This window comes from Natator depressus, chromosome 6 (genome assembly GCF_965152275.1).
Source record: "Natator depressus isolate rNatDep1 chromosome 6, rNatDep2.hap1, whole genome shotgun sequence".
NCBI lineage: Eukaryota > Metazoa > Chordata > Testudines > Cheloniidae > Natator > Natator depressus.
The window spans coordinates 122,846,118-122,863,462 of record NC_134239.1 but is presented as its reverse complement, the minus strand read 5'-3'; the positions used below and the strand labels follow the sequence as shown (position 1 = coordinate 122,863,462).

Genomic DNA, 17,345 nt, shown 5'->3' with positions numbered 1-17,345 from the left:
AGTGGAAAGGAAAGCTTTGCCAATTGCAGTATTTGGAAAACATCAATATATTGTGCAAGGAAAAGCTCAGGTGATTGGGAGTACAGTATTTACAACATACACACACAGTGGGTGTGAAGCACAGCTGGTGGTGTATTTGCAGCACACGCACACACACATTCTGAATGTGAAACGCCGCTGCGGTGTATTTGCAGCACACGCACACACACACACACACACAGTGAGAAACCCTGCTGGGGTGAATTTGCAGCACACACACACACAGTGTGAAGCCCGCTGGGGTGAATTTGCAGCACACACACACAGTGTGAAGCCCGCTGGGGTGCATTTGCAGCACACACACGCACAGAGTGTGAAACCCCACTGGAGTGTATTTGCAGCACACAGAGTGTGAAACCCCGCTGGGGTGCAGCACACACACACACACAGTGTGAAGCCTGCTGGAGTGTATTTGCAACACACACACACACACAGTGTGAAACCCCGCTGGGGTATATTTGCAGCACACGCACGCGCGCACACACACACACACAGTGTGAAACCCCGCTGGAGAGTATTTGCAGCACACACACACACACACACACAGTGTGAAACCCCGCTGGGGTATATTTGCAGCACACGCACGCACACATACACACAGAGTGTGAAACCCCGCTGGAGTGTATTTGCAGCACACACACAGTGTGAAGCCTGCTGGGGTGCATTTGCACCACACACACACACACACACAGAGTGTGAAGCCCGCCGGAGTGTATTTGCACCACACACACGCACGCACAGAGTGTGAACCCCGCTGGGGTATATTTGCAGCACACACCTACCCCGGGACCCGGCGGGCCACCGGCCCGGTCTCCCACACCCCACGGCGCAGGGCAGGCAGGGCAGGGAGCGTGGCGGGCCCCGTGCCCGGGGTGCTGAGGCCCCGCAGCAGGGGCCGGCCGAGGCGGGAAGGAGCCGCCCCGCGGCCGCGAGCCCGGCCCGCTCCGGGCTCCCCTGGCGCTGCCCCGGCCCGGGGGGCGGGGGCCTCGCGCGGCGAGCCCATGACGTAATGGGTTATGCTAATGACTCGCATGTGGGGAGCTGGGGCGCGGGGCTCGGCGCGGCGCGGCTCAGTCTCGCCCAGCCAGGCGCCCGGCGCTGCTGCACCGCCCGGCGGGATCGCCCGCTCCCCCGCCATGGCACGGCCGGGGCGCCGCCAGCCGCAGCCCGCGTGACAGCAGCGAGGCACCTGCCTCGGCCTCTCGAGAGAGCCGGGGGGCAGCATGGGGGTGAGCCCGGGGCAGGGCGCGATGGTGCAGCGGTGGGGCGGGAGGGCTCGTGCTTTCCCTGGGGCTGCACCAAGCTCTTCTCCCTGCCCTGGCCCTTGTCTGTGCCCTGCTCCGCGCTCGGCAATAGCTGGGGGTCCCCGGCAACTCCGGGGGGGGGAGCCTTATTACTTATTACGTGTTGCATGTGGGGGGGCTCCCCAAAACATCCCTGCAGTGCTTAGAGCCCCCAATGGGCTGGCACTGCCCTGCCCACGTCTGTGCCACCCCCCATGGGCTGGGGGCAAAAGCGGGGGGGGGGAGTGGAAGAAGCAGCTGCGGGGGGGGGGGGTGTTGCTGAGAGCCATCCTAGGTGAAGCAGAAAAGCCGCAGGAGCCCAACTTTATGGGGGGGTTGCAGTTATGTGGAGGGACGGGGCTCGTTGCTCAGCGCTCATCTGCAGTTTGCAAAGCTCCCTCGAGGCGAATGGACCTGGTCGCTCCTTAGGTCACAAGGCGATGCCTTGACTGTGGAAAATGCGTATGTAAAACCGGGCTGATTTCATGAGCGCTTCAGTAAGACAGAGAGAGAGAGAGATCCCCCTTTCCCCCCCGCCCGCTCGAGCAGTGGATCGGTGAAGATATTTGGAAAATAGCTTAGGGGGGGAGAGGAGGGGGGGGACCATTTTTTTTAGCAGCCTAAAAAGGGAGAGGGGGACCCGAAGACGCCCTGGGCTGGCCTGTGCCTGCCGGGCTGTGTGATGAAGTCGGGGGTGGGTAGAGTTTATTTTTGTCTCATGCTGCTGCTGCTTAGGGCCTCAATCCAAAGGGGCTGGCTAGAGATGCTGGATTGCTGTAGATGGAGCTGCAGCAACTCGGCTGCTTCCCGGGGAGGAGGAGGTGGAGAGGAAGGCACCAGGGCTGCTCCTGCTTTGCATTAGAGCTTTATAGCCGCAGTGTAAGTTTTCTTGTGCGCCAATGGTCTGTTGCAGCAGTTCCAGTTTAAAGCAGGTAGGTCCCTAAAGAACCTGCCCAGTACTAGGAGCCCTTTTCCGGCAGCAACAGGGAGCTCCCTCCTCCACAGACCTCCACTTTCTGTGGAGGAGGGAGGTTTCTTTAAACCGTTAGCTGCAAAGCCTGCATCTCTCAGTTGCTGTGTATGGGGGCTGAATTTTTAGAGGTTCGGTGTCTTCCTCCCTCCCCCTTTCTTCCTCATCCCCCCGTTATCCTTCCCTATGTTGTTGACCTGAAATCTCCTTCGGTACGTTAGGAAGCTGGCTCTGCTGCTGTCATGCTGAATCATAGCGTTTCCTTGCAAAGTGTGTCATCATCATCAGCAATTCTTTTCTCTTTCCAGTTGTGAACATTTGCTTTGGGAGGAATGCGGGTGTGGAAGGTCCAGATTGCCACCCAGGGGAGGAGAGAGCTGGAGACGCTAGGCTAAAATAACCCGAGGGGAAAGAAGAAGAAGCTATACACCCACTCCTGTGCCTTGTTGAGATTTATATATATAGATGTGTGTGTATATATAATATACAGTTTCCCCTCCCTGTTTCCCTGTGCCACTTTGTGTCATCATCTTTGGGGAATTTAACAAGAAGCCACTAGGACACTGAACTGAAGATAGAAAGAGGAGAAGAGAAACCAGACCCACATCTGAGCTGACGGCTGTGTCCAAAAATCCATTTGATTAATAAATAAAATTGTGAGACAGACACGGGGGAAAAAACTTTGGAGGGAATTTTTTTTTCCCTGCAGAGGGTTTTTTTTCTTTTTTTTTTTCCCCCTCCACTCCCTACCCCAATCTAATCATGATGTTTCGAGATCAGGTTGGAGTGCTGGCTGGTTGGTTTAAAGGCTGGAATGAATGCGAGCAGACTGTTGCTTTGCTCTCCTTGTTGAAGCGGGTGAGTCGAACCCAAGCCCGTTTCCTCCAGCTCTGCCTGGAGCATTCATTGGCAGATTGCACTGAGCTGCACATTCTTGAAGGGGAAGCCAACAACCCTGGTAAGTTTTGGTGCAACCAATCCATTTTGAATGCTACATTGTTCTCTGATTGATACCCTAATGATGGCAAAAAAGGGGAGGTCAGGGAGCTGGGGCTCCAAATGAACCAGCCTCATTGTTAACAGCTTCCCTTTTCACATTTTATGTTTCAGACTAGTGATGACTTATTTCAGTTTGATTTTTCACAGCAAACTACTACAGTCTATTCAGTGGTGTAACTACGGTAGCATGAATGATTGATTTTTCTCTCATGCAGTTTCCTATGAAATAAGTAAGTCAGGTCACGTAGAGTCTGGATTTTCTAGGCTTCTTTTGGACAACGTGGCTTGCTTTGCTTTAAGCAACATGCAGAAGAATCTCCTCATTATCTTATACAAACTAGTATTTTCTTAAGCTGTGGCTAGCTGAGATATCTTAATCTTTTGTTAAATGGTAATTTGTTTCATCATTCAGGTCCTGTTTGAACACTTTTTTTCCTTGCAGCTCTGAATGCTCTATATAGTCCACAGAAGCTCTGGGAAGATATTAGTAGACCATTTAGGCTGCTTTACACAATTCAGTTAGTGTATACTGTGCATGTACTTTCCCAGGGATGTACATTTAATATATATGGGCATGATTTTGATCTCATTTATACACCAGTGAAAGTTAGGAGAACTAAAACGGTGTAAGTAAAATTAAACTCATGCTTTGTGTGTGAAAACCAGTGTGTGCACACACTTTTTAAAAGAAACCTTCCAAAATAAAACCACAAACTACTCTTTGCAGAGATGAGGTTAAACACATAGCTAAATTACCTAGTTCTATTCCATTTGAAAAAAATCCCCCCCAAAATAAATATAATCCCCCCTATTCTTGTCTCAGATATTTTAATATAGCTTGTAGGATTAAATATGTACACCTTGGACTTCTGCACACTGTTAAAATAACACAAAAAGTATAGTCTGTGGAGGGGGGAAAGTCTGTCGGTTGATAGGTGAAATTCTTTAGGCTTTATTGCAGTAGGATACTGAACAGAGCCCCCAGTGTTTACTGAGAGAAAAGAATGCAGGGTCCTCTTCCAGCTGTTCCATATTAGAGCACTGAGCCTGCAAGATTTGGCAGCTGTCTGTGCTGCCATTTGATGACAACGTCCAGTACAATGTTGTTAGGCCTAGGATATATTTAAGTACGCCTTTAGGAAACCAACTCAGGGGCTGCTCCAGTGTACAGAGCTCTATCCTCACAATGGTGAACACCCTGGAATTGGATATTTCCTTATATAGTTCTTATGAGTGCCGGGGAAGAATGTTGCAGTGTGCATTTCAGTGCAATACTGCATTTTATAAACAGCTGAACAGTCTAACCTCATACATTTGGGGGTGGAGGCCTAACTAAGAATAAATTGGGAAGGAGAGCACACTCTTTTAAACTGATCTTCCACAGCATAGAATCACCATTCCTCTTACCTGCATTAGCACGGGTTATCTTTGGTTCTCAGTGTATGTGGCTGTGTACCATTGTATAAATGTTTGGTTTTTCGTTTTACCTGGATTTTCTGTAATAGTTACGTCACATTTATTTGTCAGAAGATTACACATGAATGATTTATGTGCAGACTGCAGTAGCAGTTGCATACCTGTTTAAATTATGGTAGAAAAATTTCCTCTAAAGCCCATCCAAATATTATGTATGAATGAAAGGGATTTCTGCATGATGATCAGTCTCTTGCCAAAACAGTAGTAGAAACCAAGGTCCTGATCATTCCAGTATTTACACGTGTGACTGATCCCATTGACCCCAGTGGGTATAAGGATTACTCCTGGGAATAAAGCTTGTGGAATTGGGCCCTTGGTTTGCCTCTTAATGATTACATTTGTGATGCTGATAGCACTTGCTCAGATGTTTGTTCTAATAATCAGCTGTTCTTTTAGGGCTCTTATAGGCTCAATAGCAAGACTTAGGGTGACCAGATGTCCCGATTTTGGGGGCTTTTTCTTATATAGGTACCTATTTACCCCCCCCCACCTCCCGTCCCAATTTTTCACACTTGCTATCTGGTCATCCTAGCAAGACTTGAGAACCTTTGTTAAATTTCTGATACCACTAACCATTTCTTCTTCTTGTAACTTTGATGCTTGGTAAGCAAACATCACTTTGCATCAGAGAGTCAAGATGTTTACTTTTTGATCAGGGTGATCCTATTGTTACAAAGGAATGCCTGGACTCTGTGTTTGGCAATGAAGAAATGACAGGAAGTGACTTTTAGTTTGGTATTAACATTACATACTTTGTAAAGACACCCGTCTTTTAAAGTGCTTTGAGATCTCCTGTTGAAATAATATTAAATAGTCCTTATTCACCACACATTTCATACCGTGGCATTTGTCACTTGACTAGACATGAAATCACACCAAGTTCTCTTAACAACCACAACTTAATACTGCTAGATGCCAAATATCGTGGACTCAACAGGGACACTGATTTCATGGCTCATTACAACAATCTGCAATACACACCTGCCTGCTAACCCTTCGTGGCCCACTTCAAACCCCTTTTGCATAGCAACCCTTACTGCCCACTCCATCTCAAATGAACTCCTATGACATGCGTCACCTCTTACGTTTAACTCTTGGTCCCAACTTGTATTTAGCTTGGACGCTCCAGTTTTGTTCCCCAGACCTGGAGAACTCTGTGTAGTTCGAAGGCTTATACCTGCCACCAACAGAATTTGGTCAGGTAAAAGTTATCTCACCTACCTTGTGTCTAACAACAATTAACTTTTTATTGCTCTTACTACTTGAATTCCACAATGTACACAATTAACCTGGGCTTGTTTCTTCCGGGGCTGGTGATGATGACAGTGATACCTAAAGATATCAATGTGTGCCCTACTTTTTGGCCTAATTTTTCCTCCTTGGTGAGAGTTGTGCCAATGACACAGGCCTGACCCTGCAACTTCTTGCATGGAAGCTGACCACTGTGCCTCTGTGTTTGAATTAATGGGTCTGCACTTGGATGCAGCAATCTGCCCAAATACAAGAGGTTTTGGGATCAGAGCTGTAACTTGGGAACAGTATTGGGCCATAAATTTTTACATGTGGTGTATTGATCTTACTGTCGGTTAAATTCCATGCTATCTCTAGCTTCCTCAGTGCAGTAAAAAGACAAAAATAGTGATGAGGGCACAAACATGGTCCTATTTTCTCTAGTGAAGCTAGTGTGAAAGCAACATGTGAGTCTAAGATGCCAATGTGAATGTTTGAAATGACTTTAAAGTTGGTCTCGCATGGGAAAAGAGTCATTCTGTGGACACAGAGCCTATGCTGCTTGTGAAAATCTGACTGAAATGGACAGTGACTCTATCTGACTGCTGTTGACATGAGTATGTCGACTCATCACATTTCTTATTGGATTGATGTCCACCTCACAAATATCACCATAGGTAACTGAAGTTAGCACAGAGGCCAATGGCTGAATAGACATGGAAGGCAAAGTACCTTCTCTCCAGCAGATCCCACAAGACAGGGCTTGAGGCATGTTGACTGGGCATTGGGAGAGAACTTGATCTTTCACAGATGGGTTTTGTTTTTGTTGTTGTTGCTCTCTTGTGCGGACCCCAGTCTTCAGTGCTGCCTTCCTGCCTCTTCTCACAAGTATTGAAAATGAAACGAAAAACATTGACAAATTTAATTTTTTAAAACGGATTGGTTTTAATAGTGAAGCCAGCACGTTTGGTAGACTTTCATCTTTCTGTTTTCTTCATGTGGTTTTATTTACTATGTTTTTCCTTTGCCTATTAATGAAAATTTAGCTCTCATTTATAGCACCTGACACATAAAATGTAAATCTGATTGGAATGCACAGCTGCAGCGTAACGCTCAAAAAGGGATTTTTCTAAGAAATCTACTGTTCCTGGAGCCATTTTGTTACCAGTGGCGCTTAACAGGCAAAATAGCTGCGTACAGAATCCTTAGAATGGGTCTCCATAGGCTTTGCCGGGCTGAAAGCTAGTCTGTTGTCTCTGATGTAACTGAGGCACGTTTTGACTAGAAGTGATGCAGGTGTCACAGTGAACGTATATGTCATTCTAAAACCACACGAAAATGTCGTCTTGTTTAAAATTACTGGTGGTTGATCGGAAACAAAAAAATCAAAGCAAAAAATCTCTATGGGTCACTTTTGGATAAGATGCACAATCCATGTCAGAGATCTTTAATGGTTGTAGCACACACAGTAAAATGCAATTTAGAAATCCGCAAAGATCAAACAAACAAAGCAAAGAGAACCCCAAACGAGCTTTTGGCTCTTCAGCACTCAAACTGCTGGGGGGCTGGTAGGGAAAAAAACAACAACCAAACAACGAGTAAATAAATCCAGGCTGATGTGGGCAATGGGAACTGTAGCATCGAAGAAAACCGTCTGAGTCCCCTGTGAGTTTCAATGTGTACAAGGCCTGTTCCTGCTTCCACTGAGATCAGTGCCTACCTCTGTGAAGTCGTGGTCCATGACTAGGGCTCCTAGGTGCTATGGTAATATAAGTAATAATAGGGAAAATCCCATTGACTTCACTGGGAACAGGATTGGGTGTGCAGATAGCACCAGTGAGGAATTCGAGATACTTCCATCATGACTTAATGAATGAGAATGGGTTAGTGGGTGGGTGGGTGGGGGGGGTGTGTTGGAAACCAGGTTAGACACCAGAAGTTTCTCCCACTGCAAGTTACTGTTTTTCAGTATTATCATTTACATTTATTTTTTTATTTGTTTTCAAACGTGGTTTTGCTGTGGGGGCTTGTGACAGGGCACTGAGCAGGAACTGCTGAGCCAGCCCTTTGTCATGCCAGCTCCAAGTAAGGTAGATTGGAGCTGCCTAGAGAAACCTGTGCCTGATTGGCAAAGGGGAAAGAGCTGCCTGCTTAATTAGCCTGGGGCTACATAAAAGCCTCAGAGGAAGGAAGCCAGGGGGGCAGACAGAAAGGGGGAAGCCATGCAGTGGAAGGAGAGGGGTAGCTCGTCCCTCCTGGCTGCAGAGATTGAGAAGCCCTTAAGGCTGAAACGCTCAAGCTGTAGATAGTAAGAAGGTGGTGGGATTCCATGCTGTAAATAAACTGCACCAGTGATTGCTGAGCCAGAAGGTCTCTGAGTGGTTTTTGGATCAGAGCAGGGGCAGGACCAGGGGTGGGCTCTGCTACACCCTGTTACAAGGCTATGTGGGTAGCTTCAAATCCAGCTGGAAAGAGCTGTCCGGACATAACAAATGTCTTGGAGTCACAAATAAAAGGTTTCAGAGTAGCAGCCGTGTTAGTCTGTATTCGCAAAAAGAAAAGGAGTACTTGTGGCACCTTAGGGACTAACAAATTTAAGGTGCCACAGTACTCCTTTTCTTTTTACAAATAAAAGGGTTAGACAAGAGTGAAATTTAGCCCATGTAGCAAGGTGGCACAAGGGCTCTGCTTCGTTTGTGACCTCAGAATAGGGTTTAAGTGGGATTAAGTGGTTTGTAGATCTTATGCTGACTCTCTGTACAGGAGCATTTCACCCTAAAAGTGACTATCACGCTCAGTTAATAGCTGAAAATGCTCTACTATGAGAACTGGGAAAAGAGGGCTCTGGGAGGAGATAGCAGATGGAGACTGGAGTAGCGTGTGTCTTGGTTTGGACACAGGGACGTCTCTGTAACTCAGGGTATGTCTGTGTGGCAATCACAGGGTGTGATTGCAGCTCGCATAGGCTTGCCTAAACTAGCTTTATACTGAGATAGCTCATGTGCTGGAGCTGTGATACCATGGCAGTACGGACTTCAGCACAGGTGGTACAAACCCAGTGGGAGCCTTGGGTAATTAGGTAGCTAGCTCATGCTGAAGCCTGTGCTGCTGATGCTTCTGCTTGGGTATCTGAGTTAGCGAGATTAAAGCTAGCTCAGGTATGTCTGTATGAGCTGCAGTCACTCTTCATGATTGTAGGATAGATGTACCCATAGGCTGCTTCCGCCTGGCTTCCTCCTGTTGATTCCCCTACATCAGAGCCATGCTAGGCTAAATAGGGCGCTAGGATTTAGAACATGTAGTAAAAAAGCCATGTCTCTTTGTGCATCTGGTCTGGCCTATGGTGGAATCTGCAGGACATAACCAGGCTTCCTTCTTCTGCAGGCTGGCCAGTAGGGGCCACCGTGGGAATTTACGTCCTCCTGGAGTTTAGAGCTTTCCCTTCCAAGTGCCCCCACCTCCTGACTGCACTGAAATTCCCTGTCTGGTGGCCAGATGCCTGCATCGTGCTGAGTTCGCTCTAGGCTATTGGGCCAGTCCCCATGGAACGATTGAAAAACCTGTTTCTCTGAAGTGCTGAGCACCCTACGCTCGATCAGTCCATCAAATTTGTTTCCTTTGATTTCTGAGACGTGTGCTGACCAGACACTAAGAAAGAGCCCAAAAGGCTATTGCTTCCATCTAACTCTTGCTCCCATCAGGTGCAACACCTAATAAAAGAAAGTTCCTACTGGCCATGGCTGTAAACGAGGCTCTGACAGAGCAGAGAGAGTCCCTAGCTAGGCCTGCGCTGCCCCAACTCCCCTGTGAGTCCTCAAACCTTCCACTAGCCAAGAACCCAGTCCTCATTAATAACAGAACGGGAAGGGAGGAGACTCACTGCTAGCACCTCCTCATGGCTGGGTGTGGTGTTGCAGCTGCATCTCTGCAGAGGCAGACCCTCTGGCCAGATCACTTCCAAGTCTCTCCCCTTGCAGGGTAGTCTGGGAACAAAAAGCAATGTTTGGGTGAACAATTTGTTTGTGTGAACAAACAAATTGAGTCAGTACAAGAGAGAGCGGGAATGCCTCCCTCTCAGGGTGTCCCAGGATCAGGCCCTCCAGGCAGTGGTTGACTGGGAAGCTCCTGCCCTTCAGTCAGCCCTTTCCTCAGGAGCTGAGGGCTGAAGATCTGTTGACTTCCCTGCTCTGCCCATATGTGAACAGCTCTGCTCCCCTTTTAAACTCCCCCTCCAGCTTGTGCCTTACTGGTGTGGCAGAGTGGGGCCAGCTGTGCCCAGAGCAGCTCCTTAACCCCTTGTCTAGTGTGGGGTTTGCATTACCCCATCATACAGTGTAATAACTTTAAGCGCTTGGAGCCTAGGGACAAGAACCTTTCTTTGCTGTTTGCCCAGTGCACTGACTACTGGGTGTATGAAGACTCTCATCCTTATCTCACGCAAGCCATCTATGTCAAGCGCTAAGAGCGTCATCATTGCCTGGGTGTCTTGTTCTGGGGCAGATTGACTGGAGGAAGTCTCCTGGCAAGGCTCGGCTTAACGTGAACTGTGGGTACTGCTACATGGGTCCCGCCATCAGTGAAAGTCGCTTGAGTATTTATTTTAAAGAGGCTTATTTTTTTTAGCTTGGAGTTATGATGTACTGTGTCAGGCGCATCCTTTATACTGAGCCATTGTGTTGACTCAAGCCAAGGTAGAACAACAGCACTCGCATTCCGAAAAGCCCTTGTACGCCATTAAGGCATTGGCCTGCATTGTGGGTGGTATGGAGCAGGAACCAGGAGGCATTGCACCTTAGTGAACCCCAGTGCTTCCCTGAGGTCCTGGGTGTACAGAAGGCGTACTGGTGCTTCCACCTCACCTAAGGGGGTGCAGCATGATCTCCATTCTTCACCTGCTCCATTCGTCATCTGCTCTTTGGTGGGGCTAGTCGGGCCTCTGCTTCTTCCCTTCCTTTCTCTGAAACGATGAGGGCTAAAAGTTGCCCCTTTTAAAATTGAAAGTGAAGATTTTCATCTAGTCGCTTGTCTCCTGGAGCTGGGGTTTTAAGCACACCACCAAATATCACAAGCCATCAAATTACAACAGCTGGCAACACTGCATAGGTGCACAGGACTGGACTTAAAGGGGTCTCCAGAGCAGAATGAGCAGAATGGCTAATCCCAAATGTTAAAAATTATGAGTCATGCACTCCTAAATCATGAGATGTGCTTAAAAATCATGAACATTGGGATCTTTTAATTTACCAACTGGTTTTAGAGCCTTTAGAGTTCATATTTTCAAATTTTTGGCCCACAACTCTGATGGTTAAAATTTCACTTGTTAAATTTCATGGTTAAAATTTCACGAAAGCAGAGATTTGCACACAGTAACATGACTCCAGGAGGTGGGCTTTAAGAGAGAGACCAAATAACATGAGACTTATAGTGAAATTGCAGGAGTTGGCAACACTGCGTGGGGTTTTGGAATGATAGCACAAAGCAGTGAAACGTCTTGCATTTTTGAACAGCCCTGCTACTTAACAGGTGCCCTTCTTTCTGCATAAGTTTATAACTAGAGTGTAGGAAAAGGTTGTCTCTTCCTCCTCCTCCCACTTTTAATTTTAAGGAGGAGAATCAGTTTGCAATACTTATAGGTTTCAATATGAACTAGAGGAAATATTTTCTTTGAACTCTGTGGTTCATGATTCAACTCTGTATTGTCTTTTTTTTTAAAAAAAATTATTCCTTGTCATTCTCAGTGTGTTTCTGTTGCATTCAGGAACACCAGAGGAGACCCTCATTGGCTAATTAACAATCAAAAGTTCCCAGAGGTGGGAAATGCAAACATAGGTCCTAAGGCTGCATTGAGAGCTGTGCCTGCAGAAAAAGCTGCAGGATCGGGGCCATAGTAGAGAATATGTTTGCTTCATATTTCAGAGTTAGTGTGTGGTACTTTTAAAAAAAAAATCCTTTAACTTTTTCCCATTAGCAGCACAAAAATAGATTATTATCTGGTGGGTGCATTGTATTCAATGCATATTTAGTATCTGATCTGAAATATTTCACATGTAATAAAAGTTGCATTAGAAAAATAATTGTTCGTCCCTAGCAAAATGGGAACCGGTATGTGGTTATGGTAGTAGAAGCCGGTGAATCTAGAGAGTGGTGTTCTATCCCCTACTTTGCTACTAGTTCACAAGATGATGCTGGTCGAGTCACTCTCACCCTTTCTTGCCTCAGTTTCCCCATCTAGAGAATGGATAAAATAGTGAGCTAGTTTCCACACACACCTGTGAAATAAGAGTGGGATTGAAGGCAATGTTAAAACTCCCACAAACTTCGATGGGAGCAGAGTTATTCTAATGTTGAATGCTTTTGAAATCCCACCTGAAATGTTTGTAAAGTGCTTTGGGATCCTTAGAGGAAAAGTGCAAAGTATTATTCTATACATGACCTAGTTTCTTCTAACTTGGCTTCTTTCCAAGTGAAATATTTTTATTCAGTTAAATTTCTGTGATGCTTTTTTCTTTTCTAAAATGGAAAGAACTAAATCTACTCGCTTCTCTGCATAAATGGATGAAGAATAGCTGAGGAAATTAAATGTAAAGAAGAGGAAACGACAATAGGAGCTCAGTAGCTTATGGCAGTCTTGAATTTGATAAGCTACAGATTGATGGGCTAGGTCAGGAATTGTTTTAGATTGGTAGTTTAAAAAGGGCAAACCTCAGTGCTTTAAATTAGAATAAGTGCTCACGGTCTATTTGTAAATTGAGTTCTCTTAAAATGAGATTAAATGGGAGAATGGGGTAGCTTGTCCATGAGTGCAGTCAACATTCTTGCTAGTGGATGACAGTTTGTACGTGTGCTGCACAGCATAGCTAGCGTACTGGGCATGTTAGAGGCTAACAGTTGAACAAAATTGTCCACCAAGTTGGTCCCTGTATTTGATACATTTGTTTTTAGGTAAATGGCTTTCAGTATTCCAAACGATCCTAGCAGAAGTGCATTGGGAAGAACATTCAGGCCCAAATTATTGAAAAAATCCACTCATTTTGGATCCTTCAATTTTTTGGGTGCCCAATCTGAGACACCTAGGTGGGCCTTCATCTTTCCCACTTGGAAGGACAGGGGAAAAAAAAAAGCTTACTAGCTTTGGAAGTGATGTAAAACCTACCTGATGCCACACACTAACTACAGGGGGTTAGGAAAAACCTTTTCCGGTGTGTAAGTTATCCCAGAACTGCCTACTTCAGAGTTTTATGCACGTTCCTCTGAAGCAGCTGGTACTAGCTTCTGCTGGAAACAGGGTACTGGATCAGATAAACTATTGGTCTGATCCACTATGGTTATTCCTGTGTTCCTACTAGCTTTCAAGCCTGGCCTTCTTTTCTCCTGTAATCTTAGATGTTTTTGTGGTCCATGAACATGAATTGTTCCAAGCCGGGAGTTCTGTTTGCAATCAGAGTGAGTAACTGAAATAGTAATTAGTTTGAATGCTTGCTTTATTTTAAGATGCATTAGTCAGTACTTTAGCTTCCATGCTTCACACTTGTATCTAATGTTAACCTCTTACCCTACTGGCAGGTTAAAGCCTTACGGGCTACATCTCCCCATATATAGTTTATTCTTCTGCAGGGACTGAAAACTTTGTGAGTTGGATTCAAGCATAACCCAGATCCTCAGGTGTGTAAATCAGCATAGCTCCCAGCATAGCCCATCAATATCAAAGAACTTATATTGATTGGCAGAGCTGAGGATCTGGGCCATGGATTGTCTACCTCAGGGGTGGGCAAACTTTTTGGTCCAAGGGCCACATCTGGGTATGGCAATTGTATGGCGGGCCATGAATGCTCATGAAATTGGATGTTGGGGTGCAGGGGGGGGGGGAGAACTACGGCTGGGGGTGCGGGCTCTGGGGTGAGGCCAGAAATGAGGAGTTCAGGGTGTGGGAGGGGGCACCGGGCTGGGGCAGAGGGCTGGGGTGCGGGGGGGGCGGTGAGGGCTCTGGCTGGGGGTACAGACTCTGGGGTGGGGTTGGGGATGAGGAGTTGGGAGTGCAGGAGGGTGCTCCGGGCTGGCACCAAGGGGTTTGGAGGGCGGGAGGGGTGCAGTTACCTTGAAATTGTGACAGTAGGGTTGGGAAAAGGGAGGAGCAGGTCATGGAGCATGTTCTCCCCCTGCTGGATTCACCATGCTTTTAGCCCCTCTGTTTTCAAGAAATGGATGGGAGAGTTTGGCACTGAATGCGACTTTCAAGGCTAAGCCTGACATGAACCTTGCATGCCTGTTGCCCACTTTCTCTTTTGTATGATTGAGTGAATAAATACAAAGAACATGGTTCCTTTGTAACTCTGGGTTTCCTACAAAACATCTGCCTCCATGTCGGAGCCCCCAAAGTCCTGCCATGTCTCCCCCAGCCTCTGTCTATACCGGGTGTACTATTTCTACATGGCAGTGCACAGACCTGCCATTAGGCTGTTGGTCTTTGCCTCCTCTTGGGAGCTTTAGAAGTTTTAAACTTGCGTGCTTCCTTTATATAGTAATTGATTAGGTTAGAGGGACAGACCTAAGGCCTCCAGTGTCAGTCAGAGAGGTGTTAATTGGGCAGTTATGTAAACTGCTGAGATTTCAGCCTAAATGCTCAGGTCTGAGTTTTTGCACAACTGCTCGGTTAAAGCAGGCCGCATGGCATGGAGGTTTCCACGAGCAACGTGGCCAAAGCTGAGAGGACTTTAATATTCATGACAGTTTTCAGAATTATATTTTGCACATGGAGAGAATCATAGAATTGTAGGACTGGAAGGGACCTTGAGAAGTCATCTAGTCCAGTCCCCTGCAGGGCTAAGGCAGGACTAAATATTATCCAGACCATCTAGAAGTCACTATCCGGGTGTGGTTCTTTTGTACACCTCAGTGTTTACGGGAATTAATTGTTTGCCCCATCTTTGCCTTCCCAGCTCTGGGCCAGACTGTGGTTGTGTATCTGCACAGACAATGGCAGGAGGAAGGAGACGTTGTCTAGTGGATAGAGAACTCGACTGGGAGCTAGAAAACCTGGGCTCTGTTCCCAGCTCTCCCAGTGACCTGCTGTGACCTTGTGTGAATTATTTCCCCTCTCTACCTCTCAGCTGTAAGGTCTTTGTACAGGGATGGTCTCTTGCCATGTATCTATATGGTGCCTAGCACACTGGGGTCCCAAACTCCTTTGGGGCACCTGTACGTTACTGTGATACTACTGATAGTGAGGTACAGGTGCAAAAGGGGACATTGGGAGCACAAGGACAGCTATCCAAAGCGCAAGACATTGCGGGTACCAGCCACCGGAGGGAAGCGGAGCAGGGGTTGACTTGCATCAGTGACGGATGTAGCCATGACCATTCCATGGTGTTCTGGCTACGTTGGGCCAGAGAGGTGTCAAATGCCTTTAGGACTGGCCATGGTGGCCACCCTGAAGACCCTCCCACAGGCTGTAGCATGGAAAGCTAGGACAGAGACATTTGTTACTTACGGTGACTAAGTGCTACTTAGGTACAAAGTCCCATTCTGAGCCCCTGCTCAACCATGTTTTCCTAATGGTTTGGAGGAGGCAGGATCGCCGTCGTTGTAGGATTGCTGTAGTAGTTTCGAGAGAATCGGAGTGGCTTAGAAACAAGGGACACTTGGGGCCAACTCTACCTGGGCTTTTTGCATCTGTGGAAGGTCCAGAAAATCAGTGGAATCACAGTGGTTGTTTTTGTACTGAGAGCCTGAGATAGGAGAAACTTGCACTCTCCCCGTGTAAACAGCAGAGATCAGCACTCAGCAGGAGTGCCAAAGTGGTTGGAGGTTTGATGGCCAATGGATCGTGACCTGGAGCCACAAATCCCATGTGCAGGCTTCCAACCTGGCAGTGCGTTTGTCCTGGCTCTGGGTTATTGTGGACAATTCCATCCCCTCCTTGTCTCTGTGTTGGCTCCCTTTAAGGTGGGCTTTAAGCAGAGTCACCAAAATATGATTTAAATTATTTCTCTTTTGGAGACAGAGTATGAAGTTGGATTTTTAAAAAGGAGTTTTGTAGACAAAACAGTACAGTACAGCCCGGGTGTTATGATTATTGTTTGGTACCTAACACACCCTGCCCTTTTCAAAGTGGGGAGTGAGGAGACCCTTCAGAGTGGAGGAGGGAGGGTGTGAAGAAATGGCTGTGGGATTAAGGGATACAATTTCCTCTGTTTTACCTGGCTGGAGTTAAAATTTGAATGGAGTTCAGAGTCATTTATTGGCCTTTCCATATAGAAGGCAGTTGTGTTTGTCTCAAGTAAGAGAGCAGATGCAGGTGCAGAGTTTCTCTGTGCAGAAATTCACACATCAGATGCCTGGCTAAAGGCTTGTAATCTATTAATTTATTTTACAGGTAGATGCTTCTTTTCATGATACAGTTGTATCAAAGATTTTGGCAGGGGCTTTTTAAATACCAGCATTTTTCTGTTCTAGGCCCTTAACTTGAAAAGACTTTTTTACATGCATAAGGGGAAGGATTCATGTGCTTAAAGTTAAGCAACTTGCATAATTTGATTCAGGTTCAGGGCCCTAATCTGTAACAAGTCTGTGCCCTCTCTATGGGCCTGAGTCAGAATTAGTGGACTTCACTGAGCTTTGGGTCAAGCCCTAGATGGTGATTTACTACTGTCCTATTGTTAATTTTATCTCTGATCCTGCAAGGTGCCGAGTGACCTCACCTCCTGCTGAAGTCAGTGGGAGTTGGGTGCTCAACATTTCTTAAGATTAGGCCACAGGACTTTTGAGACCTTTGAATATTCTCACACAGTCTGATTAAGATCGATTGGGCGAGCCAGATATGGTTACTTTAAGGTGTATAGGCTCTCAGGAGCAATTTCTGTTGGAGGAGGAATTGTTTATTACTGTGGTCTGTATACAGTGCCCTGGCAGAATGGATGAGCTGAGTTCTTACGGCTCTTCTCCCTTTGAACCAGTTTGTGATGTTTATGCAATTCTGGAACTGGAAGCATGAGATGTTTCTCTTACTGTCTACAATAATGCACCCAGGAAGTATGAGGCCCTTTCTCCTTTGCAGCTTGATGGCTAACGACAAGCATCAGCAGACACATGGCCATTTAGTGATCTGGATACAGGAATCTGTAGGATGTGGTTGTTTTTTTCTGACAGTGCTGTTGCACTGCAGGGCTGAGCCAACTTTCACTGAGTGGAAAGGGTCTCCTTGACTTTAATGGCAGCTGGATCCACTCTCGTGTGCTGAGCTGCCATGCTTGATAAAGTGTGTTTTATTTTTTTAAAATTAAAATAATTTTTTAATACTTCAAGTATCATCTGCAGGATCGATCCCTGATTTGCTCGACTCTGTGCTCCAA

The 17,345-nt window shown here is 46.6% G+C and overlaps 1 protein-coding gene across 5 annotated transcripts in view; it reads left to right on the top strand.

Moving 5' to 3' along the window:
• The first annotated feature begins 1,138 nt into the window (after positions 1–1,138).
• Positions 1,139–17,345, top strand: part of SAMD4A (sterile alpha motif domain containing 4A) — a 204,970-nt gene continuing 188,763 nt past the window's right edge. The window contains exons 1-2 of one of the 5 annotated variants that reach the window (XM_074956485.1): positions 1,139–1,268; positions 2,601–3,250. In XM_074956485.1, the coding sequence (XP_074812586.1) occupies positions 3,055–3,250 (196 nt within the window). In that variant the 5' untranslated portion in view covers positions 1,139–1,268; positions 2,601–3,054. Of the gene's footprint in view, positions 1,269–2,052; positions 2,255–2,600; positions 3,251–17,345 lie in introns of those variants that run through there. The other 4 variants (XM_074956484.1, XM_074956488.1, XM_074956486.1 and 1 more) reach the window with 4 other exon arrangements.